This window comes from Podarcis gaigeae (assembly GCF_964106915.1).
Source record: "Podarcis gaigeae genome assembly, chromosome: 8".
NCBI classification, from domain to species: domain Eukaryota; kingdom Metazoa; phylum Chordata; class Lepidosauria; order Squamata; family Lacertidae; genus Podarcis; species Podarcis gaigeae.
In genome coordinates, this window is record NC_139684.1 from 58,238,422 (window position 1) to 58,264,227 (window position 25,806).

General features: G+C 43.9%; 1 protein-coding gene across 1 annotated transcript; it reads left to right on the forward strand.

The window, feature by feature from the left end:
- The first annotated feature begins 5,551 nt into the window (after positions 1–5,551).
- LCK (LCK proto-oncogene, Src family tyrosine kinase) lies at positions 5,552–25,488 on the forward strand. Its single transcript, XM_083751768.1, has 13 exons — positions 5,552–5,785; positions 10,307–10,410; positions 10,859–10,940; positions 12,467–12,557; positions 13,292–13,390; positions 13,948–14,051; positions 15,279–15,428; positions 16,034–16,186; positions 16,533–16,712; positions 19,218–19,294; positions 20,289–20,439; positions 23,030–23,161; positions 25,122–25,488. Exons 2-13 carry the CDS (start codon positions 10,312–10,314, stop codon positions 25,322–25,324), a joined length of 1,521 nt encoding a protein of 506 aa, XP_083607894.1. The 5' UTR covers positions 5,552–5,785; positions 10,307–10,311; the 3' UTR covers positions 25,325–25,488.
- Positions 25,489–25,806: the final 318 nt, after the last annotated feature.

Below are 25,806 nucleotides of genomic sequence, written 5' to 3' on the forward strand. Positions count from 1 at the left end.
GTCCAACCCCCTGCAATGCAGGAATCTAAACTAAAGCATCCATTACAGATGGAGGTTTTTGAGGAGAGATTGGATGGCCAAGGAAGGAGAGTCCATCACCTTTAGGGAGAATCCATTCCACTGTCAAACAAGGTAAGATGTGAGTCTGAGAATCTGCAGCCCAGTCAGGGAAACAGCATGTGGGAAGCCTAGGCAGGTGAGGGCGGCAGTTGGATCAAACCAAAACATAGTAGGAAGGTTGGCACTGATGATAGAGCAAGATACACTCAGCAAAGTGACTCATTCAGAAACAGGTGGGTGGGCTCGATTCTTACAGCCAAAACAGCTGGAAGAATCATGTGGGAGATCAGTAACTGGGTCTCCCAATGCTTTCACTGTCACCTCATAGCAGCCACCAAGGGTGTTGGGGTTGGCCCTCTAAATTTAGAGCAGTGCTGTTGGGGGAAGGGGTGGCTAACCCTCTCCCCTGATTCAAATGCACCCCCCCCCATTTCCCTGATCAAAATACTGCCCCTGCCCTAACCCAAAGTTTTTGTTATCCACGGTAGGAATATCTTTCTGTTTTCAGCAAACACACTAGCTGCTTCAAAGAGAGTGATTTAAATTCAGGAAAGAGCCCCCAGTGCTGCTGGTCCAATCACATCTGGTGCCTCCCTGGGCAGCTTTAAAGTTGGAGGTTGGGGCAGGGGGGACAGTATGGGGAGGTCAAATCTGAGCAGTAGTGCAGTTAGGGAAAATGTACAAAACTAGTTCAAATATATGCTGGAAGTGTAAGGAAAAGGAGGGGACATTTTATCATATGTGGTGGGATTGTAATGTAATCAAAAATTTTTGGGAAATGATATGCAATGAATTGAAGAAAATGTTCCATTTAACATTTGTTTAAAAACCTGAAGCCATTTTTGTTAGGGATTGTAGGGAAAGATCTGCCAAAAAAGCTGAAAAATATATTCATGTATGCGACAACGGCCGCGAGAGTTTTAATAGCACAAGGATGGAAGACTGAAGAAACCCCAACTAAAGAATCATGGCAAGAAAAATTGATGGACTATGCAGAACTGGCAAAACTGACATATAAGCTACGGGGCAAGGATAACTGTGACTTTAAAGATGAATGGGAACCCTTTACAAAGTATTTGAAGACTCAACAAAGTGAACTGGACTCCTTGGCCAGCTTTGAATAAACATTCACAAACGTTTTATTGATAACAATCAGCTAAATAGTTTGAGGATCTATACAACTATGTAACATGCAGAAAACAGCATTCTTAGGGAAACCAAAGACTGGAACTGAGGGAAGTGGGTGGGTGGGTGGGTTTTGTGTAGGAGGGTAGGGGAGGGAGGAAAAATGGGGGGGGGGAATAAGGATATGTTTCTGGATATGTTTTGTTTTAATTTTGAATAAAAAAGTTTTTTTAAAAAAATAAAAATCTGAGCAGTAGTTTGCATCTCTGCGTCAGCATTTATGAAAGTAACCCTTAAAAAGAAAGATCTCATGCGCTTCCTCTCACATTCATTTCACTGCTTCTCAGGTCTGGAAAGGCCCTGGTTTAGAGCACACATAACTGATAGTGATCATTCTGGCTAAAATGCTGCTGCTGCTTATTTGTATTGAAATTTCCTCTGATAAAATTCAGGTTGGATGAGTATGTGGTTGCTTTTCAGGCGGGATGGGTTGAACTTCTGTATTTGTAGCCCTTTACTCAATAAAAAAATTATCTCCTCGTTAAGAGTGTGGAATTTCACATGCCATGTTTTGCTTGGGAAAGATGGAGGGCACAAGGAGAAGGGGATGACAGAGGATGAGATGGTTGGATAGTGTTCTCGAAGCCACCAACATGAGTCTGACCAAACTGCGGGAGGCAGTAGAAGAGAGGAGTGCCTGGCACGCTCTGGTCCATGGGGTCATGAAGAGTCAGACACGACTAAATGACTAAACAACAACAAAGATCACGAAACCGTAAGCAGAGCCTGTCTGATGCATCAGGCCGATGGCACCTCAAGTCCAGTGTCCTCTTCTCACAGGCCTTTGGGGGAAGCCTGAAAGAAGGACCTCAGTGCTATCATCTGAAGAAAAGGAACAACTGGCCTACAAAACTCATACTCTTCAAATATGGTGGATTCGTCTTTTACAAGGCTCTATAAAGGCCCTATGTTTTCTTGTGGTTTTTTTTTATTTTATTCTGTGTAGGATCTTTCTCTCACACGTACTGTTTCCTGAGCACGCTCGTTGCTTGCTCTCAGGCCTTTTTGTTTGGTGACTCTGCTCTCCCAAATGGCGAACAATGCTTCTCTGGTTCCTTTAGTAAGCTGAAAGGGTAGGCTTGGGCTTGGCATGAATTAATGAAACTTCAATGGAAAAGAAACCCCAAACTTCATGATTCACCAACCCTTTGTCTTTTTCTTTAGAATGAAAAGAAACCCTCTTTTTCCTTTCCCTTTTCATTCTTTATATTGACCTTCGGAACATGAGAGCAACCTGTTGGTTCAGACCAATGGCCCATAAAGTCCAGCATCCTGTTCTCACAATGGCTAACCAGATGCCCCACATGCAACAAGAGCACAAGAGAACTTTTCCCTCTTGTGGTTTCAAACAACTGAAATTCAGAACCATTGAATTTCAATGGTCTCCAACCATGCAGACAGAGCATCATGCCCTCCAACATTTCTCCGATGAAAATAGCAACATCCCATTCCATAATAATCATTTCACTATTTATACCCCACACATCACATTGAGTTGTCCCAGCACTCTGGGCAGCTTCCAACATATATAAAAACATAATAATAATAATAATAATAATAATAATAATAATAATAATAATTGTTATGTACTGAAGTTCTCACCCTGGGCCAGCAGAGGGATACTGTAGATAGCTTTCATTCAGGTCCATGTATGCAAACAAGGAATTGAAAGTGACGTTCAGTGATTGGATAGTTACAGAAAGTTGTTACTGTTGCGTAGTGGAGCTCTATCTAAGCAGGCTGGCTGAACCATTCAGTTCAGTTCTGTTCTGGGTCTGTGAATAAACAAGAGCTGTTTGAAGAATTGCTGTGTTGTCTGATATGTTCACCCACAACTTAACGACAACAACAACAATAATAAATTTATTGAATTTATATACTGCCCTATATCCGGAGGTCTCAGGGCGGTTCACAGAACAAACATTAAACATTAAAAAACTTCCCGATGCAGGACTGACTTCAGACAACTTGGGGTCTGGATAACTCCATACCCTCCAACATCTCTCCAATGAAAATAGGGACATCCTAGAAAATGTGGGACATTCGGGGAACAAATCAGAAACTGGGATGGCTTCTCTAAATCAGGGACTTCCCTGGAAAAGAGGGACACTTGGAGGGTCTGCAGCAGGCACCCCCAACCTGCGGCCCTCCAGACATTTTCGCCTACAACTCCCATGATCCCTAGCTAACAGGACCAGTGGTCAGGGATGATGGGAATTGTAGACCAAAACATCTGGAGGGCCGAAGGTTGGGGATGCCTGGTCTGGAGCATACCACCAACAGTTTTCTCTTCCATGAATTTGGGTAATCCTCTTTTAAAGCTGGCCAAGTTGGTTGCCATTACTGCCTCCTGTGGGAGGGAGTTCCAGAGTTTAACTAAGCACTGCATGAAGGACTTTCTTTTCCCACTGTTTCGCTGCATTTATTGATGTGCAGATAATGCTGTGAAGAAAGGCCCTGATCTGTTCCTCCATTTCTCTGAGCCATCTGTCACATATCACCTGCAAATCTCTTCAAATGCAAAACAGGTACTTAACCTACCTGAGAGACCTGAAGGACGCTGAGCACCTGTCTCTAGGGTCCCCTGAAAGGCTTTAAAAAGACTGAGCTGCGCTTGCAGTTTTTGTTCCCTCCCACCATCGGGGATACAGACTATATCCTCATGGTCTAAAAAAATCTGAAATTTATTTATTGCAGAAAAAAACACACACTTAAATTACAGGTCTCTAAGATACAGGAGGATCCCAATCATTTCTTGTCAATACAGTGGAATTTTATTTCATATAGTATATTTCTTTATTATTTCTTTTAGTTATTATTTTTTACATTTATTAGATACCTTCACTCACTGCAGGCAACTCAAGATATCTTTGCAAAAACAAAAGAAAACAACAAACAAAACAAAGCAAATAATAATAATTTAAATGGGCAGGGGAGAAAAAAAAACATTAAAAACAACCCCACCCTGCGTTAAAAGGCCATAGATCGTTAATAGCCAAAGGCCTGGTTGAAGAGGTTTGGTTTTGCCTGCTGCCTGGGGAAAGCATTCCACAAACGGGGAGCCAACACAAAAAAGGCCTGTTCTCAACTTGCCATCCTATGGATCTCTCATGGAAGAGGCACACAGAGAAGGGCTTCAGATGAAGATTACAGGTTCTGTGTCGGTTCATACTGGAAGAGGCATATTTTGAGGTATTGAGGTTTAGTTTCAGATATGCAGATAGCTAGAGAAATATGGTTGTCGTGATTTTAGATTAGGTATTAGTATATAATACGTATGCTTAGTTTTTATATGCCCTTGCCTTTATTTGGATATATTATTGAATTTTTGCTATTGTTTACTTTTCTCTGTGGTTCCATTATAATTTGAAAACTAATTTTAAAAAAAACAACTATATCTGGTTGAGGGGCCAGAATCAAAAAGGGTGGGGAGAGCAGTCTAATTAATTAATTAATTAATTAATTACATTTATATCCTATCTTTCATCCAAAGAGCTCAAGGTGGCATACATTTTTATGCATTTAACAGTTTTTGTATACTGCTTAATAATATGTTTTACAAAACATATGGTTTACAAAGCATATAAAATATACATTAAACTCTTCAATAAAACTAAGTTTTTAAAATGTAAACAGAAGCAACTGATTTAAAAATATACATTTTAAGCTAAAATTACATACTAAAACCTTTTCCTCTCTCCTTATTTTTATCAATAGAACAACCCTGTGAGGTAGGTTAGGCTGAGAGACAGGCCCAAGGTCACTTGTTGAATTCCATGGCTGTGTGGGGATTTGAACCCTGGTCTCCCAGGCCGTACTTCAACTCTCCACTCCAACCACTATGCCTCATAGGCTCTGCTTGGCCTGAGGGTGTTTGTGGTTCACTGTCTCCCTCCAGCTTCGTGCCAGAGGCACTGTGCATTCCCTGATTTGCCAGATGTCAACTATGGACCCCACCAGAAACCACAGAGAACAAAAGGACCATAATGGCATCGTGAGCTACTCACCGAGTGGCCCAAGTCTTTGTCCACTACTCCATGCTGGCTTGGAGGCCAAGACAACTGTCACACAGAAACATGGAAGCATTCACAACATTAGCAGCTGAATTAAGCTCACAGGAGTCCCCTGGGGTTGGATAGGAGCTGACCGTGTCAAATGTGCAAAGAGCTACATAATGTGGGACATGGGATCCACGTGGGGCCAGTGGCACCATCCAGCACGACAGCAGGGAGGTCTTTGAAGTTGGCAGGAAACCTCTGGGTTTTCTTAGCAGCCTTGGAACCTTTTGTGGTCAAACAAGTGCTGAGAACAAGCTTCTAGAGCTGTCTGTGCAAAGCACTCGGAGGGCAGGAAATCAGCAGAGAAGGTGGCGAGAGAAAGAGAGAGAAGGACAGGGTATGCGTCTGAGATCTCCTGGAGCCTTTTGGCACTCTAGACACACTATGATTCACTGCCCAATGTGATGAGGAAGAAGCCATTTCCCTCCTTTTCAATTTGTGGGAACCGGAGAGAGACTAGTTTTCACCATCCCTGCTAACAGGTAAGTGACAGAGGGCAAATATGGCCAGGTGAGGCGTGGACAAGGACCAGGTGGCCCCATATAATTCTCAACTCTAGGCAAGAATTGTACACACAGACACAGGAATTCTCTCCCAAGGAAGACCTGCCAAGTCCATTATATTTGTTCTTTTATGTGGACATTAAAACATTTTATTTGGTTGTGGTGGGGAGGCTTCTGAGTTAAAAGCGTCATAACATTATCTCCCATTGTTTATTTCTTTAATATAACGATTTTATTACAATTTCAACGTCTGCACTGATCTTTCTTTCTTTCTTTCTTTCTTTTGGGGCCCTGTAGGTTGAAAAGCAGGCAGTGCATTTAAAATAAAAAATTGAAAAAGACAAGCTTAAAATGAGAGGCACAAACCATTAAGAAGGCAAACACAAACCTTTTCTCCCTTTAAAAATGTAGACATCAATATACATATGTTTGTGTGTGTGATATGTTTATAGCTTTACTAAGCGAATCTCAAATATCACATATACTATTTACACAGAAATGCAATGTGTGCAATGTAAATTATGTATATATCCACATAGAACACAATCAAGATACATGACAATTAAGTGAATAAGAGAGAAAAAAAAGAGATGAAAGAAAACATTTTTGTAAGGTGCCTTAAGTTTCATTTTTCAAAAGATATAGTAAACCAAAATAATAATAGAATGAATAGTTGAGGTGGATAAAAGTGCTTCATTACAAATATTGCATTGTGTTAATTAATGTGCATACTATATAATAATGTCTATTGTACAGCATGAAAACAGCAGTATTTAACATTTACTTAGCACTTGAACCAGCTAGAATTCTATGTGCTCTTCTCTGGGAGGAAGTCCCATTGCAATAATAGGAGCATGAAGAGATATGCACTGTAAGAGTGTTCAAGGCACCTTGAATACCCAGTCTTGTAGGCTTTACACCCACCCTGTAAAGTAAGCTCTGGAAAGCGCTGTTACTACGGGAGCACATGTTCCAAAAATGTTCAATCTGAATTACTCCCTGGCAAATGTGTTGCAGATTGCAACGCCCATGAATGCGTGTGTGCAGCTGAGGCAACACTGGAATTTGTAGTTTTCTTCGTCATTGGTAATCCCCATAGTTCCTGCATTGCCCCACACCAGCTTTCAGCGATTGCATTGCTTATTTAATTTATACCCCAACTTTTTTCCAGGGAACTCAAAGTGGCATACATGGTCCTCCCTCTCTCCATTTATCCTCACAGCAAACCTGTGAGGTAGGTAGGCTGAGAAGCAGTGATGGGGCCAAAGGTCATGCCTCATGGGAGGATTTGAATCCTGATCTCCTACCTCCTTGTCCAACATTCTAACCACTATAGCACACTGAGAAAACAACAACAACAATTAATACCCTGCACATCCCCACTCTGCTACAACACACTGCATTTTTATAAAGTTTTTTATAAGGAAAGGGGTGCCATATCCCCTAAAGACACCACAGCCTCTGCTGGCCTTCATTCCAATGAAACCAAACCCTGGATAGGTTCAGGAACCTCTGGAGTTTCTCACCACCTGAGATTTTGGGGTAGCTACATGTAGGGGCTCATTTTGCAGCTTCATACAACACACAAGCAATATGATTTATAACATTTCAGTCTTTTTCCTCCAGAATAATTATAATATTTTCCCAATAACAAGTGATTATTATATTTATTCAGGGTGAACTTCACCCTCTTCCTCCCTTAAATCTTGATACATAAGGTAAAGTGGCAGTTCTTTAATTTGCCCGGCACCACAAAGACATCAACAATTTTTTTGGGCTTTCCAATCCTTTTGATCAGATGAACTGAAATAATTAACGCTGTAAACACCCAGTGTAAATAAACACAAAACTAGGCTATGTCTGATAGATATCCTTCTAAATCATTGGTAGTTATAATAAATGTATTGTAATCCTGTTACTATCTTCTCCTGCAGATCAAGGATCTAATCTAATCCTTAATCAGGATCCTTAATCTAATCCTAGAGGGTCCATCTACTTGAGCATTCTTCGTTGTTATAGTAACCTGTGGCTTAAACATAAATCGAGTTGTATTTTTTACCTTCACCTTAGCTATAGTAGCAGTCATTAAGTAATCAAACTTAGCTATAGCTATAGTAGCAGTCATTTAGTAATCAAACAATGAACAATATTTTGACAGAAGTTATTCTGCTAAAGCCTGGATTTGCTCGCTAGTGCATAAATTTGGCTATTATTCTATTCCATTACCAAAATCTAAAAACTACTGAAAAGTGAACCTTTACTTCTATCAATAATTGGCCCAATCCTCATGAACAAACCTTGTTAGACTTCAGGGAGGAACATGCAATGATAGGCGTTTTTTGTTTTGTTTTTGTACTTTCAAACCATCCCACTCCCTTAGCTGTCAACACTTGAATCATGGGTATAACCAGACTTCCTCCCACATACTTAACAAAGAAAAAAGAAAAAGAAATTGTGCATCATATTGGAAAGATTTTCTAGTTCTGGGTTTTCATTACCTCCCACAGTTTTATGCGTATTTTCTTGTATGAGGTTTAGGGAAGTTTCAAACACTAGACAATTAATTCCTCATTCACCTAGGTTTTGTGGGGCATCCACATGATATCGTTGTTGTTGTTTAGTCGTTTAGTCGTGTCCGACTCTTCGTGACCCCATGGACCAGAGCACGCCAGGCACTCCTGTCTTCCACTGCCTCCCACAGTTTGTTCAAACTCATGCTGGTAGCTTCAAGAACACTGTCCAACCATCTCATCCTCTGTCGTCCCCTTCTCCTTGTGCCCTCAATCTTTCCCAACATCAGGGTCTTTTCCAGGGAGTCTTCTCTTTTCATGAGGTGGCCAAAGTATTGGAGCCTCAGCTTCACGATCTGTCCTTCCAGTGAGCACTCAGGGCTGATTTCCTTAAGAATGGAGAGGTTTTATCTTCTTGCAGTCCATGGAACTCTCAAGAGTCTCCTCCAACACCATAATTCAAAAGCATCAATTCTTCGGTGATCAGGCTTCTTTATGGTCCAGCTCTCACTTCCATACATCACTACTGGGAAAACTATAGCTTTAACTAAACGGACCTTGTAGTTTTAATAGTGTTTGCTTAATATGAGCCCTATAACACCTTTGAGTGTAATTTGTAGAAGTGTGTGATCACTGTTGATATAGAACAGAGCATGGAAGAGAAACCTTTGTAAACTGAGGCTCCGTGGTGGCAGATGGTTGTGGGACAAGTAGGTGTCAAGATTTTTACCTCTTTAAATATGGCAACCCTATCATAAACGACTCCACTCTTTATTTCACTCTGCCTTTTATGCCTCTGTGTGTCTAACGGGTTAGGATTGGGCAGGGCAGGGGGTGGGATGAGATGGGACAGGACGACCAGGTTGAGAGCCACATGAAACTTGAGAACTATGGTAAATTAATTGCCATTCTCCATTTTCATGCATGTTTCCCTCCACTCATGCACTGCTTGCACCAGTCAGGCGTGAATCCATTGATCCAAATATGGAGTTCCTTTTGACCCCCACCCCCAATTATTCAGAACTGCTAGCAAGTGATCAACCATAGCTGCTCTATGAAACCAAATTATGTGGATGGAATAAATTTCCAGGGGGGGGGGGTTGGGGATGAATCCACATACTACATGAGGTGACTGAACATAATGAGACATGTTAAAGGTTATGTTTATGCATTTATTGATTTCCACCCACTGGGCAATCCTGCATCAAATGAAACAGCCCCATGTCTGTGTTATGGCAAAACCAACACTCATCCCTGTGTCAATTCTAAGTTCATAGACTCTCACCCAGGTGGAATATTCACATGTCTAAATGCTGTATAATGCAAACAGGGTTAGAGGTCAGCTGCAGGTTTAAATTAGAAATTGTGTCGATCGAATCTTGGTTTTAATGCTCAAATTCACACCGTCCTAACCATATGTTCAAATTCACACCGTCCTAACCTTCTGGGTGTTTTTGGACTTCAACCCTACAAGATCTGGAAGGTCTCAGATTTGCTGGTTTTTGTTTATATAATTAAATCATAAAATCATAGACTCATATTATGCTTTGTAATATTTTTACATGAGCCAAATATACAGACACAACTTGAATGAAAGATGAGGGGCGGAGGTAAGCCCCGCCCTGCATTATACGGAGCACACACACCATTTGAATGACAATGCCCATTAACATTGGGGGCCCCCGGCCCTGTTAAATATTTTATTGGGGGGCAAAGACTCCTCAGACCCTAGGAGTTGGCTCCTATGGACACAACAGGAATAATAGATGGTGGAATGTGGGGTGGACATGCAGTAATAGTGTTAAGGTTGTGAGGAAAGCAAACAACAACAACAACATAGGACACCCCATTCCTGTTCTAAGAAAACTCTTTCTCTCTCCCTCTCCCCACAGTGTCTCCATTTAATTCTTTTGACTTGATGAATGTTATCCTTAGCAGAACAGAGACGTGAACCTGAATTTATAGCCTGTCTCTTGTTTTCCCCATGCAGAGATTATGGGTTGCTGCTGCAGTGACTACGATGATGACTGGGATGAAAGCATAGAAATTTGTGAGACATGCCATTACCCTATTGACCTTGCCACCAAGTCCCAGGTGAGAGACCTTGCAAAAGTTGCCACACAATACAGTAACTAGATTAATTGCATCGCTCCTTTTCTTAAAAGCCCACACTAGCTCCTTATCAGGTTTTGCATAAACTTCAAGACCTAGTTGCTCACTCTCCCCACTCTGATAATAAGCCCAATTGTACCTTTCTACTGTTTAATCCATTTCCTGCCCCAACCTGTCCATTAAACTCCAATGCATAATTTTAGATGCTGGAATTCAAGCTGTATGTCAACCTGCCCCAGCAGGGCAACTTTTAATTGTAGCTAACTCTGCATAAAGTCTTTGCCCCACTTTGCTTCCACATTAATTTTCTCATTAATGTGACAAAGCCCAAGAAAAATAAGGGGGAAGTCATAAAATTATAGGGCTGGTGGGAAATCCGAGGATCACTGCTATGGAAGGATCCTTGATTTGAACTTTGTTTCTTCCACAGAGGCTGATTTCCAATGGATCTGAAATGTACAATCCTCTGATGTCTTGCGAAACTGTTCCTCCTCCCAGCTCACCTCTTCAAGGTTAAAATCTTGCCTTTCTTCCAACTTCTAACTATAGCACAAAGACTGTCTGGATTTATTGGGGATGCAAAAACGGTCTTGGTGTGGGTTGGTCAAATAGGCAACTCCAGAGCAGAGACCAGCTAGGCCAGGGGCCATTGCTAGTGTCGTGGTAGCTAGCAGAGAGAGGCCCAGACCACTGTGCTCCCTGTCTTGAAAGACCTGCATTTCAGTGTTATCTGAAACATATCAAAGGAGCCTGAGATGAACTTTTTTGATCACTCTACAGGCACCACTAAAAACATCCCTCCCACCCTCTACAATGGTGAATGTGTGGGTTGTTTCTGTGATTGACCCAGTCTTTGCTTGTTTAATAAATTTCTGTTCTGGTTTTCTATACTGGCACATTCAAAACACCTAGTGAAGAATACAAACCATTACAACAATCAAAATCATAGTCAAGCATTGTGAGAATGTTCTGGGGTGCAGGAGAGGATATATTGTGAGATTATATCATAATCCAACTTGTGCTAACAAGTTCCCAAAATATCAGCAGAGTTTATGACATTCCCCTTTAAGTTCGCAACGGTAACGGCTGCACAGGTTCGCTAGAACCTCTATAATAATTACTCTGGTAATTTCCCCTTTTGTTCCCTCTTAAAATACAAGACACAACACAGTCTTTATAAAAGTATAAAAGAGTTTACTCACGTTCTGTTCACAATATGATCCCAGAAGGCAGACAGCTTTAAAAAGGTTACATACATTCAGAATCTATCTTATAGCAAGATAGTCCTATCCTCCTGTTTTGGCTGAGAGCCAAGAGGGCATGTTGCTCCTTCAGAAGATGAAGATGAGAGAGGCAAGAGGCAAGAGACTGGCTGCCTGCCTTGTGCTTTTATCATTTACCTGCACAGGTGAGGCCACATCCACCTCTGGTCACATGCGGAGGAAGTCTTTCCCCAGGAAGTTTACCTGCTTGCTGGACAGACATCCCTCCCCATGTTCTAACATGTACACTCTAGGAATGTTGTCATTGACTGCTCCTGTGTTTACATCCCACAAGCATAAAACAACTAGCAAGACTAAGGTCAGAATAAGGCAGACTAAAGACATTTTAAAAACATCTATACACCATGGAGATGAACCTTGAGGGTCCTCCGCAAAGCAAGAAGGGACCAGCAGGTCTTCTTGGGAAGGGCATTCCATAGTTTTGGTGCCAACACCAAAAAGGCCCCGTGATTCAATCTTGAGACATGAGCAGGATCACATTATGACCTGATAGCCCCTGAGAAAATATTAAAGTCCTTCATGGAGTACAACCTTCTTCAGCCTAGTGCCCTCCAGATGTTTTGGGTTACAAATCCCATTAGCACAGTCAGTACATGCTGGCTGCAGCTGATGAAGGTGGTGTTCCAAAACATCTGGAGGGCACCACGTTAAGGAAGGGGGGGTAGTGGATGTTATGTGAGCTGAATTCAAAATAACATCTCTTCTAGTCCTGAAACCTGGTTTGTCTTATAGTGACATGCTGATTTTCTTTATAGATAAACTGGTGGTTGCATTATATGATTATGAGTCGCTGCATGATGGAGATCTGGTGCTCCGGAAAGGTGAACAGCTCCGGGTCCTGGAAGAGTAAGTCTTCTTCCACGTTAGAGTGTTACCTTTAGGTCTGGCACACCAACAAAATAATCATCTGTCACACCCAAGCAGCAGCAGCAGCAGCAGCAGCTGCATTGTGGGTTTGCATCCCATGATACATGACCTTCTACCATGCCATTCAGAAAAAAATGTTGACGTCTTTTGACCAAGACACTATGGTTGATACATGTCAATATGGTTGAACGCGCTCATACTTAGAATGGTAGATGCCATAAGTTGAACGTTCACTGATACAGTGGGGGGAATTCCATATTTTTCGATGGTTGAAACCCTTATCATTGTGTCTGCTGGCATTTGGAGTTAAATGCTCAATAGAAGCTGAACTGAATAAAGAAATGAAAAGAGATTTTTTTCCCCCTGGAAGCAAATAACATAGAAATCAGCATTAAACTTGTGACTATATTCCACTATATATTTGGAGGTGGCTTTCATGTCTTGTGAAAGCAGAAATGTAATGCAGAAACTAATAGCTATGGAAAGATTGGGGGAAAACTAATAGCTATGGAAAGATTGGGGGAAATGGAATTAACTGCTGTGTAAATGCAGCCCATATGTGTTTGCTGGATTAGAATCAAAGGCAAAGGAACTCATTCAAGGTGACACAAGACTATCAGGTTTTGGTCTGTTCTTTCCCTTTGACTGATGGATGTGGGATCAATATCAAGCAAAGGTAGGAGAATGACTGGTATTCAATTCTTCCCCTTTAGGACTGGGGAATGGTGGAAAGCGCAGTCTCTCACCACCGGGCGAGTGGGTTACATTCCAAGAAACTTTGTTGCCAGGATGAACACCCTGGAGCAAGAGCCGTGAGTAAAAACATCTCCACTTTTCTCCACATGCAATGCCCCTCCAAAAACCCAATTAAATAGAAAGTAATCAACTGTATATTTCACAGTGCCATCCTAGGCATGGTTGTCCCAAAGAGTTTAATGGTGCTTAAGTGTGTAGCCAAAAAGTGCAATCTTGGATAGACATGTCTACTCAGGACCGTTCCTCTGAAAGTAAGCTACAATCTTATACCCATTAACTTCGCTGAGTACATCTCACTGAACTCAATGGGACTCATTGCTTAGCATGGCGCTGTTAGTTAATCTGTTTGTTAAGGAGAAGGGCATGCAGAAGGCCTCATATTCACAAATGCTTGGTGTGACTATGGCCTTTGGGTTCTCAAGATAGAGTGGGTGCTGGAAGGGGTGTTATTCCTTGGAAATTTTGTTTAAACACACACACACACATCTGAAAAGTTGAACATTTTATTGATTAATGTTTTCTTTTGCTTTAAATTAAAATGGCTGTTGCCTACCTGAAGCATACTGAAAGGCTCAAACTCTGTAAACCTCTCTGTGCTACTTCTTTCTTGCAGCTGGTTTTTCAAAGCTCTCAGCAGGAAGGATGCAGAACGGCAGCTCCTGACCGCAGGCAACACGCACGGCGCTTTCCTCATTCGGGAGAGTGAATCCACCAAAGGTAATCAACAGCCGCCACCACTGTGCCCAAATTAGGGGGCGGTGGGGGTAAGAGGGCCCTGGGCAGGCATGTGTGTCACACCCACCCACCCACCCACCCCACACATGTATCCACATAGGGTCATTCTCTCTCTCCAGGAATTGTAACAGAGGCTGGAGAAAGATTTAAAAAATTTAAGAGTCTGTGTGCACACTTTGCATCCAGTGTGCTCCTGATTCTGGTTTGGGAAGTGGTGTGTACACATGACTTGTAGCTACAATCCACATCTATATTGCCGTTTCTTATGAAATACAGTGGTACCTCGGGTTACAGACGCTTCAGGTTACAGACTCTGCTAACCCAGAAATAGTACCTCGGGTTAAGAACTTTGCTTCAGGATGAGAACAGAAATCATGCGGTGGCGGCAGCAGTGGGAGTCCCCATTAGCTAAAGTGGTATCTCAGGTTAAGAACAGTTTCAGGTTAAGAATGGACCTCCAGAACAAATTAAGTTCTTAACCCGAGGTACCACTGTACTGTGCTTTGGCATATTTCCCCCCAAGGTAGCTTTGCTCTGAATAGAGAAAAAGAAGGTCCTAGCTGCGCTCTAAGATGGGAATGTGTACACAGCCTGAGTTGAGAGAATTTCTCTAACCTTCCTTTTGTACACACAAACACCCCTTTCATCCCGCCATTGGGTGATAGCTTACCAAGCCATGCTCAGGCTAGAGCCACTGAGATAACAGGATGCTGGCTTAGATGGGCTATTGGCCTGATCCAGCAGGCTCTTCTTTAGTTCTTAAGTTCTAAACCAGAGTGTTCAGCAGGTATTGATTCTTGCTACTTCTTGAATATTATCTCATTGGTATGGCGCCTGGCTGGACCACTTTGAGGGTGCTGTTCCATTCTGTTGGAAGAACCAGAAGAGATTCTTAACATTTGAGGAAAATTTGGGGTTCCTGTTGAAAATAAAATATCTGAATGATTTTGCGGTGTACATAAAATAATTTTTTTAAGATCAGCATCATTTTCTTGGAGTGTGGGTCCACAGAGGGGGAAAGAGGAAGGGCCAGGGGGACAAAAAGCTGAGGGGAAAATATCTGTGAAATTTTGATGGAGGGGGAGGGAATCAGCAAGGCAAGTGCTGGGGGTTTTTTGTGGGGAGGAGCCCACATGTCTCTGGGTATAAGGGGACAAAAGAAATCCAGGATCCAACCTCTTCACTCTGTTTCCTTGTGTGTCTCCTCAGGTTCCTTTTCCCTCTCCATCCGTGACTTTGACAAGAACCAGGGAGAAGTCGTGAAGCACTATAAGATCCGCAATATGGACAACGGCGGCTTCTACATCTCCCCTCGCATCACCTTTGAGAGCCTGCACCAGCTGGTGGAGCATTATATTAGTAAGGCTAGAGAGGCCACCTGACCCTGAAAGCCTCTTTCTGCCTGTCCTGGCTGCTGGGAGGAAGGACACTGCTCCTTCTCCTGGAGGGGGCTCTTGTCCATGAAAGCTGGTGCCACCAATACATCTGTTGCTCAAAGCTAGCTTTCACCCATTTGGTGCCCTGGCCTGGACTGCCCATGAAGCTTGGTGAGGCAGTCACCTTAGGTGGCAGGTTGGGGACAGCTGGGAGGGGTAGCAGATCTGGCCCCACAAGGAGCGTGACACTTGCCACCTCCTGTGCTTGTTGCCCACTGCTACCACAGGCTATCGAGGGCGAGTCACAATAGCTATGCTCTGCCTCTGGTCAGAGGCAGCAAATGCTTCTGAATACCAGCTGCTGGAAACTGCAGGAGGGGAGAGAGCTCTTGTGCTCAAATCCTGCTTGCAGGTTTTGCACGAGCACCTGGTTAGCCACTGTGAAACCATTGGACTAGAGGGCCATTGGCCTGATCCAGCAGGCTCTTCTTGTGTTCTAATGTTCTCTAAGTCAAATGGTGTAAACACATCTTCTGCTGCCCCCCCCTCCTGTCCTTCAGCTTCTGTCTTTCTTTCGTTTCTTCGCAGGCAACACAGATGGGCTTTGCACCCGCCTCGGCAAGCCCTGCCAAACTCAGAAGCCACAGAAACCCTGGTGGCAGGATGAGTGGGAGGTGCCTCGGGAGAGCCTCAAGCTGGTGGAGAAACTGGGAGCCGGGCAGTTTGGAGAAGTTTGGATGGGTGAGTAGTAGGGGTGGCAGCAGGGGAAGACGGGTGGAGGCAGGGGTCATCGGCATCCTGCTTGCCCATAGATTTCAGCCAAGGAACCTCAGCTTTGATTTTGGAAAACCCAGCAAGTTTCTAGCCCTCATGGCGATAAGATTTAAAGCATGTCCAGCAACATTTCAGTGATTAAAAAACGAGGACAGTCTTGGGGTCCTTTAACACCCCAGTTCTTCCACCAGACATCCATTGGTCCCTTCACTCAGCAAGGGTGCCGTTGTGGAGGTACATGCATTGCCAGGTGTGATCCCAAATCCTGGCTCCAGTCCTCCTGAGCTGAGATCCTCACTCTGTCCCTTGGCAGGTTACTATAATGGCCACACAAAAGTCGCCATCAAGAGTCTGAAGCAAGGCAGCATGTCGCCTGAGGCCTTCCTGGCTGAAGCTAACCTAATGAAGAAACTGCGGCATCCCCGGCTGGTGAGGCTTTATGCTGTGGTGACCCAGAAGCCCATGTACATCATCACTGAGTACATGGAAAAAGGTAAGGCGCTAGACAGCATTACCTGCTCCTTCACTCTGGCAGAGCTTCATTTTGAGCCGGGGGTTCTCCAGAGACTCCAGCCATGGAAGGGCCGTAGCTCAGTGGAAGGGCCTTTGTTGTGCATGCAGAAGGTCCCACGTTCCATCCTGAACTTCTCCTGGCAACGTTGGGAGAGAGTCCTGACAACTTGCTAGTGTCCAATGCGGCAGCAGGACAGCAGACAGGGCCTTCTCACCTGCTTAAGATGGTACCATTGACTCCCACTGCCCAGAATTTCCCAGAAATCAAATCACTAACGTGACACTCCCTCCTTCTGCACTTTCTAAATTTGTCCAGTCCTCTTGTAAAGCTGAATTTCTGGCCCCCACTGCCTCCTGTGGGAGGGACATAGTTTAAGTATGCAGTGAGTGAAGAAGTTTTTTCTAGTCTTATAGGGCCCAGCCTAAGGCCCTCCAGATGTTCTGGACTGCCTGTGTACTGATGGCGTTGCAGTCCAAAGCATCTATAGGTCTTCAGGTTGGGGAAGGCTTGTGCTTCAGGGTTCTTTTCCTGTTGGGAGAGATGACTGCACTCAAAGGAGAGCATTGATACCTGTGTATTTGCACAAACGTTAAGCATGAGGGAACAGGCAAGCATCCAAACCAAAAGTGCTTATCTTTAAAGCAGTTTCTCTGAAGGCAAATAGCCAACTAAGGCTCCTTCTTCCAGGCAGCAAGAATACAGGAATATTCCCTTGATTGTTCTCTTTAGAATGGCTCAGAATACGGCTCCAACGTATTATAAACAGCAGATATGTCACCTTAAGTGGATTCTGGCCCATTAGGCATGAGAGAACTTGAAGCTGGCAACAAGAGGAAACACAGGGGCCTCTCCAACTTTGATAGGCAAGCAAAGCTCAAGTCTTTGTTTGGCTGACCACACAGCAACCTCACTGCTTCTTTAGTCCCTATGAGAGCCGTCTAACACAGTAGCATCTAGCCACCAAAGCTGATCGAAGATGCATCTTTTAGGCGTTTGTGCACACTGAGAAAATATCAGTTGGCCACCGCTGTCTATTAGCATGCAATCAACCTTTGCTGTCCATTAGCATGCAATCAATTGACCTTCACTGCCCATTTGTGTGCTACAGAAAGATGACCCTCAATGTATGACACCACACAACAGTACCTCTGAATGTTATAACCACTCTTCGTTCAGATCTGGGCTGTGCCTGGGATAGAATGAAAAGCAAGAAAAATATGGAAAGGGAGTAAAATTAGCCGTGGGGTTTTTTTATCCCCTGCCCATGACAGAGGGTGCTGACTCCCATGTCCCCACTCCTCCTCCTGTTCTCCCTCTCTTGTATCATCAGATTTGTTTTAGACACTTCCTCTGCGGTGCCCTTTGCTCTAGATTAATGGAGGTCAGAACCCCAGCTTGCTTGCTGGATTTGGCATAAGGCAGTGGAGAAAGAGAAGGAAATTAAAGGTTATTGTGCGACACAGCTACAGCTACAATGGGAGCAGCCTGCCAAGGCACAAAAATAGCCAGAGGATTTGGGAGGGGTTTCCTGCTTCTCAAAGCTTTTACCACCCATTTTGGCTCTCATACGTCTCTTCAGCAGGCTGCACCAGAGATGGTATCTGCCTAGAGCTGAGATTTATCAAAAATTGTCAAGCATCACCAACAAAAAGCCATGATGACACTTTAGGGGGAAAGGGGGAGAAGAGCAAAGAGGAAAGAGAATAAATGGTGGGATTCCAAAAATGCATAGCTTTTTGGAAAGGTCAAGGGAATGATTTCTTTCTCCCTCCAGTTACAGATAGGTAGCCGTGTTGGTCTGCCATAGTAAAAAAAAAATAAAAAAAATCCTTCCAGTAGCACCTTAAAGACCAACTAAGTTAGTTCTAGGTATGAGCTTTCGTGTGCATGCACACTTCTTCAGATATCTGAAGAAGTGTGCATGCACACGAAAGCTCATACCTAGAACTAACTTAGTTGGTCTTTAAGGTGCTACTGGAAGGAATTTTTTTATTTCTCCCTCCAGATCATGCAAAGAGGCCGGCCGGCCAGCTTCTAGGAAGCTTGTGAGTCAATGGCCTTTTCAAGATGACCTGTTTGTTGAGCATCTATCCTGATTCATTTGCACAAACTTTGCAGGGAGGTTAGATAACACCAGCTGCTTATTGAGCATTCGTTCTGATTTGTTTGTGGGGAGGCAATTCAAAGCAATTGCTCTCACACTTACCAGTGCATTCTCCACCCCCAAGTCCAGGGTTCTTTGGAGGTGAGTTTCTTGTACAGCATCCACTTTAATTAGACAACCTGAATTTTCCTGTTAGCAACTGAACCCCCCCCCCCCTTAGTGATGGTCTACAAGCAGCACGCATTCCCTGGGGTGAACAACATATTCAAGTTCACAACCACAGCTGAGTGATAGCAGCTTGGAACTCTAAAATAGGTCAGCAGAGCTGCGCAGAAATATATTTCACATATTTTAATAGGCTTTTTCCTACCCCCATACAGGAAACTTGGTGGATTTCCTCAAAGCTGTTGAAGGCATCAAGCTGACCATTTATAAACTGCTGGATATGTCAGCACAGGTGAGGATAAGAGCGGGCAAGGAATAAAACCTGGGAGGATGGTGGAAGAGGACCAGTTGGTGGGAATATATGATATGGAGAGATGGGCTGGGTGTCTAGATTGCATTTCCTGAAAACTTAATTTCAGCACCAGAATAAATGTGATGAAGGATTTCTGCTGGGAAACAGAACTTAGAATAATGTCCACGTTACAAATGAAACATGGGGTGCCTAATCTTTCCATCAGCTAACGGACTTAGCTTACCTAAGACATGGGTGATAAGGTTTTATTTAACTTTTGGAGTGCTCAGTGCAAACTGACATTTTTCTTGGTTCATATCTGCTGCTGAGAGGACGAGTCCCAGCACCCTCACAGAACTACCCAGAGTTCTGTGCAGGAAGTCAGAATATATAAAGCAGCTGAAAGCCAGTGTCAGACCTGGAGCAGGATTCACATGCTTGCTCAGCCATGAAACCCCTTGGGTGATCCTGACAGTCACTATCACTACTGCTCAACCTGTCCTACCTCACAGGATTGTTGTGAGGATAAATATTTGTATGTGCAAAGGGCTCATGTGCCAGCTTATGTTCCTTGGTGCAGAGCTAAGATATTAATGAAACAAACAATAGAAAACCAAGGACACACAGCCGGGCAGAAATTTGCCCTTGTTGAAATTCTGCCCTCTGGGCAGCTGTGAAAAGCAAACAACATCTGTCAGACAAAAAGGGGAAAGATGCATCAACGGAGTGAGTGGAAAACTGCAGGGAAAGTTGTTCTTGGTGACATTCACCTGTCTGGTGCAGTGGTTAGAGTGGTGAGGCTAGACCTGAGTTCAAATCCTCAGTCATGAAGTTTCTTGGAGATTGTCAGCCATGCGCTATCCTCAAATGACTATCATTCCAACCTACCTCACAGGGGAAGGAATCTTATACTGGGTTGCTGGGAGGAAGGGAGCAGTGGGATGAAATTGCAATAAAGAAATATGTAACAACCCCATCCTCTTCTCTCATAAAGATAGCGGAAGGAATGGCCTTCCTTGAAAAGAAGAATTATATCCATCGTGACCTGCGAGCTGCCAACATATTGGTGTCAGAGATGCTCTGCTGCAAGATTGCTGATTTTGGCCTGGCCCGGCTTATAGAGGATGAGTATACAGCTCAAGAGGGTGGGTCTTCTTACTCAGCCTGGTTTTGTCAGCTGATGCTTGCCTCTTTGTGACAGGGAAGGGTCCTTGCAGGGTCCAGCCAGCTGGTATCACCCCCAAGGGGTGGAAGGCATATGTTAGACCCCACACCAGATAAGGATGTCTGCTTGTGAATGGACTCTTATTGATTGTGTGTGTGTGTGTGTGTGTGTGTGTGTGTGTGTGTGTTAGTTATCTGTGGCCCAACACAGAGATGGTGGGTGGGGTGAGAATGTAGATTGGGATCTACTGGTAGATGACTAATGGATGATCAGCAAATAGATCAAGGGAGGTTTCCAATTCCCACTCCCCACATTAGCGACAATAACATAGTTTTTTATCCTTGTCATCTTTAAACATTGAGATATAAATTTGTTTACATTAGAGCATATCGACATGCAACAATTACGTAAAAAGAAAGCAACAACAAACACTCAGATAAATGTTTCTGATTAGCTTAACAAAGTTGTGTCAAAGTGTATATACCAAAATTACATCATTATGTATAGTAAGCTGTATCACTTAGATTGGTGAGCATAAGTAAAGGTTTTCTTGCATCAAGTGTCAATAACAATCACATCACAACTTTACCTCTGGCTTTGCCTCCCCAGTCACTATGGTTGGTGGACATTGAGGATCTAGTAAAAAACAACAGCATAGATCCTTCAAGCTTGAAGGCTGTCCACAATTGGCCTAAAATGGGGTTGCTATGGGGTGGGGGGAGGACAGTTTTGCAAAGCTTCTTGAGTGGGGAAAATTATTCCTTGCCAGAGGTGACATGAGGCTGAGTGGCCATTTTACAAGCCTGCACAATGTGGAATTACTTTATTTCACAGGTGAAAATATCCTCACATGTGCAGTTCCCTCTGTTACATGCCCACACCATCACAGGCACTTTTTCTCTGCCAGAACTTTCTACCAACCCAGGGGCTAGTGCCTTATATGGACTTATATGTGCAGATAGGCTTGCAGAAAAGATCATGTGCTTGCATTTCATGGCACATACACCTGCATAAGTACTGGAAGCTGGATCCCTAGAATGTGGGTCATGATGCTCCTCTCCACCCCCCCTTGCAAAGTCTTATGGGGCTCAGTGGTTCAGCTGCCCTCCTGCCCCTATCCCACTGCAGGTGGGTGAAGACATATAAAAAGCACTCATCCTCGTTCCCCATCTCACAGCTTGGCAACTGACAGCCACAGCTGCTTAGCCTAGGCCTTTGCTTGAAGCAATAACTTACCTCTTGAGGAAACCAGAGCCTGCTGGGGTGGGGGGGGGGCTGCTTTGTGTGTGAGAGAGAGGGAAGAAGTGTGAGCAAGTGCTTTGCACACAGAGGCTGCGCTGGGGGGCCTGCGGTTTTGAGCTGAAGCAACCTGTAGCTGGAGCTCTCTGAAGAGATTTTTCACCCAGCAGTGCAGTGAGGAGAGAGCAAGTCCCCTTCTCAGATAACAAGGCCTGCTTTGTCTTCAACTGGGTTCCCTCTGTTACATGGAGAGCAGGAGGACCCAGTCTTCAGAAGGAAGCCATTTCTCCTCCTCCTCCGCCATCTGTTTTTTTGGGGAAATCCAGTCTAGTCCTTTCCCCCTCCTCATTTGTCTTGACTACCGAGGTATTTTAACAGAAATATATTACACAGTGGCTTCAGAATCGGTGTGTGAGAGAGTGTGTGCGCATGCTCACACACAAAGTATTAGGCACCAGCAAAAATGATTCTTTTCCACTCGTCCTTTGGCCTTCAGTTATATGTGGCCTCCTTCAGTGTTAGTTCTGTCTTTTTATAAATATGAATGTACTTTTAGCTTTGAATTGTTTTAGTTCCATGTTGGTTTTAATGTATGTGGGATTCTTTTTTTGTAAGTTGCTTCAAGTTATTTTTTAATAATAATATAGAACCTTTTGCCAACCTGATACTCTCTAATGTTTTGGACTACAACTCCCATCAGCCCCAGTCAGGGAAGCATTTTGGCTGGGGCAGATGGCGGTTGGAATCCAAAACATCTGCCAGGCACCAGCTTGGTGAAGGCCAGTAGGACACTCCCTCTAGCACCAGAAGCAGCATCCCTCTGACAACCAGTTGGTAGAGATCATGGGTGAGAAGAGGGCTGCTGTCCCACTCACATCCTGTTTATGGGCTTCCCATTTGATTGGCCGCTATGAGGACAGGATTCTGGGCAAGATGAGCCTTTGTCTGGATCCAGCAGGGCTCTTCTTACCTTCTAACGAAGGTCTAAATGAGATCCAGTTCCTGTCACCTCTCCTCCTGCTTACAGTCAGTAGTGTTTATATTTCCAGCCTAGGTTGCCTGAATAAGCAGCCAGAAATATTTACCAATGGTACAAATGTGAATTTTGCATCTGTTCCTGCAAATCTGCATTGGGAAAGCTTGTAAGGATGGGAAAAATAAGCTTTTGCTCAGGACCAGGTTGTAGGTCTGCAGGGCAGTCATTGGTGTCAGGTGGAGGTACAGCTCCTTCTTGTGGTCAGCGCATTAACAGCCACCAGTTACAGCACCAGGAAAAGTATCTGAATTCTGCACCAAGGATCATATAACCCTGCATTCTTTGTGTATTTCAGGAGCAAAATTTCCCATTAAGTGGACAGCCCCAGAAGCTATCAATTATGGGACATTCACTATCAAATCAGACGTTTGGTCATTCGGAATCTTGCTGACCGAGATCATCACCTATGGGCGGATTCCTTACCCAGGTCAGAATTTCTCAGCAGCAAAATGCAACCATTTCCCCTCCTGCACAAAGTACTCTGTATCCACAGGGAGAACCAGAGTCCTTTATGAAAACAAAACCACAAAACCCTTCTCCTGCCTTGTACTGTGAATTCAAAAATTCAGCCAGAAAGCCATGCTAAAGTCTCCACTGGTGGAAAACTGGGAGGGGAAAAATCATTCTATACAGATAGTCTTAATAGATGGAAATAAAATGGATAGATGATCCGCAGCACTGGGGAAAAACATTTCCGTAAATGTTTGGAAAGCAAATGTGGAGTAGTCGTTTGAGAACTGGACTAGGAGCTAGGAGACCAGGGTTCAAATCCCTGCTCAGCCATGGAGCCTGTGTGCTCTTGAGTCAGTCACTGTCTCTCAGCCTAACCTACCTCACAGGGTTGTTGTGAGTATGAAATGGAGAGGGGTAGAAGTGTGTACTCCACCTTAAGCTCTTTGGAGAAAAGATGGAGTATAAATGTAATAATGAAATAAATAAATAGAACAAGCAGAAAAACAGCATCAGCTCCAGCCATGGTCCTGCTGGCTGGTACTGATAGAAGTTTTCGTCCCAAACATCAGGAGGGCACCAGGTTGGAGAAGGCTTGTACATGACTTTTGAAATCTGACCAGAAGAGCAAAGTGAGCAGATTCATGGTAGATGGCTATTAATGGCTATTAACCACAATGGCAATGCTCTGATTCCATGGTCACCTGCTTCTGGCAGAGACTGTTTGCCCTGTTGATGACTTTATTGACAGGCCCTCAACCTGTGTTTGTTTGCTGAACAACTTGGCCATTATCAGGTAGGTAGGACACAGAAGCTGAGCCCAGCTATTAAGAGTGTGCCTCTCCAAGCACTGATTAGATTCCAACACTTACTAAACCTAGAATTTATGGGTGCCTGACACCTACAAACTCTGGCACCCAAAACTCATAACGGTATTTTAGAATACTCCTTGGATCAAACATTTTGTTCACTTAAGCTGCATATGCACTGTGTCTTTGAAGCACATTTCTTCCCTCAAAGAATTATGGGACTGTAGTTTGTTAAGGGTGGCTGAGAACTGTGACAGGTAAACTACAGTGCCCAGAATTATTTGAGGGAAAGAATGTGCTTCAAATGTGCTTTGAAGGTACCACCTTAGTTTCTTTAATGCCAAATGAAGTGATGGGGCAGGTGCCTTCCTAGACAAAGTCTTCTTTGGGGTGACCTGAAATCTTTTCCATTGAGCATATACCAGCCTCAGCCTAATGAGTTTGCTATGAGCTTCCTGAGTCACCAGGATGGTTAAAATATTGCAGACAAAGCTTCTATGATTCCCTGTCCAACCTTTTCGCCCTTGATCCTTTTTTTTTGGGTGGTAGTGGTGGTGTTAACATCAAGTCTGAGGAACTCTGAAATTCAAAAGCCAATTTGCTGCTTTGCTGTGTTTTTTAGTTGGTCCTAATACAGGTGTGTGGGACGTGGGTGGCGCTGTGGGTTAAACCACAGAGCCTAGGACTTGCCGATCGGTTCGAATCCTCGTGACGGGGTGAGCTCCCGTTGCTCGGTCCCTGCTCCTGCCCACCTAGAGTTCGAAAGCATGTCAAAGTGCAAGTAGATAAATAGGTACCGCTCCGGCAGGAAGGTAAACGGCGTTTCTGTGCACTGCTCTGGTTTGCCAGAAGCGGCTTAGTCATTTTGGCCACATGACCTGGAAACACATGACCTGGAAGCTGTACGCCGGCTCCCTCGGCCAATAAAACGAGATGAGCGCCGCAACCCTAGAGTCGGCCACAACTGGACCTAATGGTCAGGGGTCCCTTTACCTTTAATACAGGTGTGGGGGATCTTGCTCTTTGGACCTGGATGTCCTTGGGACTACCCTGCATCCTAGTCTACCCATATATACTACGATCTTTCCCAGGCTCCTTCTAACATAACACTTTGTGCTGTGGCTGTAGGGATGAGCAACCCAGAGGTCATACAGAATTTGGAGCGAGGCTACCGGATGCCAGCACCTGAAAACTGTCCGGAAGAGCTGTACAAACTGATGCTTCAGTGCTGGAAGGAGAACCCTGAGCAGCGGCCCACATTTGAGTTCCTGAAAGGTGTCCTGGAGGACTTTTTCACTGCCACTGAAGGACAATATGAGCAGCAGGTGTGACAGTGGACCTCAGAGCATCCGAACAATACAATGCAAAATCTCCCTTCATGTTGCTCCCCTTCTCCTCCACCGAGACATTTTGTAGCAAGATGTACCTTGAAGACTTGGAGGAGCCTGATGTATCCCAGACCTCAGATGAAATGACACCCTTTGAGTGAGACTTAGATGCCTTTCCTTATAATCCCTGCGGAGGACAGATGAGGGTGGAGTGGGGCTGCAGCTATTATACGGAAACAGCTATTGCTTATATTTTTTCAGATTTTCAAGAACAGGGCGGGGGGAACCTTCTAGGCTAATCCATGAAAAGCTGACTTTACAAAGCCCTTGCATTCACTCTTTTAATAAATGCTAAACAAAAACAAAAACAGAGTTCAGTCCTGCATGGAAAAAATAAGATGTGATTCAATAATCCTAGATGCTGTGATTTATTACGATATATTCTCCAGGGCAAAGACCTCTCCATTTTTAATTTTTTATTTGTT

What these genes read in the sequence shown, in the direction of transcription:
- LCK (XM_083751768.1), top strand. Translation starts at nt 10,312, where the DNA reads ATGGGTTGCTGCTGCAGTGACTACGATGATGACTGGGATGAAAGCATA. An exon ending in ACCTTGCCACCAAGTCCCAG is followed by an intron (nt 10,411 to 10,858) that starts GTGAGAGACCTT and finishes TTTCTTCCACAG; the next exon opens with AGGCTGATTTCCAATGGATC. An exon ending in CACTGAGTACATGGAAAAAG is followed by an intron (nt 16,713 to 19,217) that starts GTAAGGCGCTAG and finishes ACCCCCATACAG; the next exon opens with GAAACTTGGTGGATTTCCTC.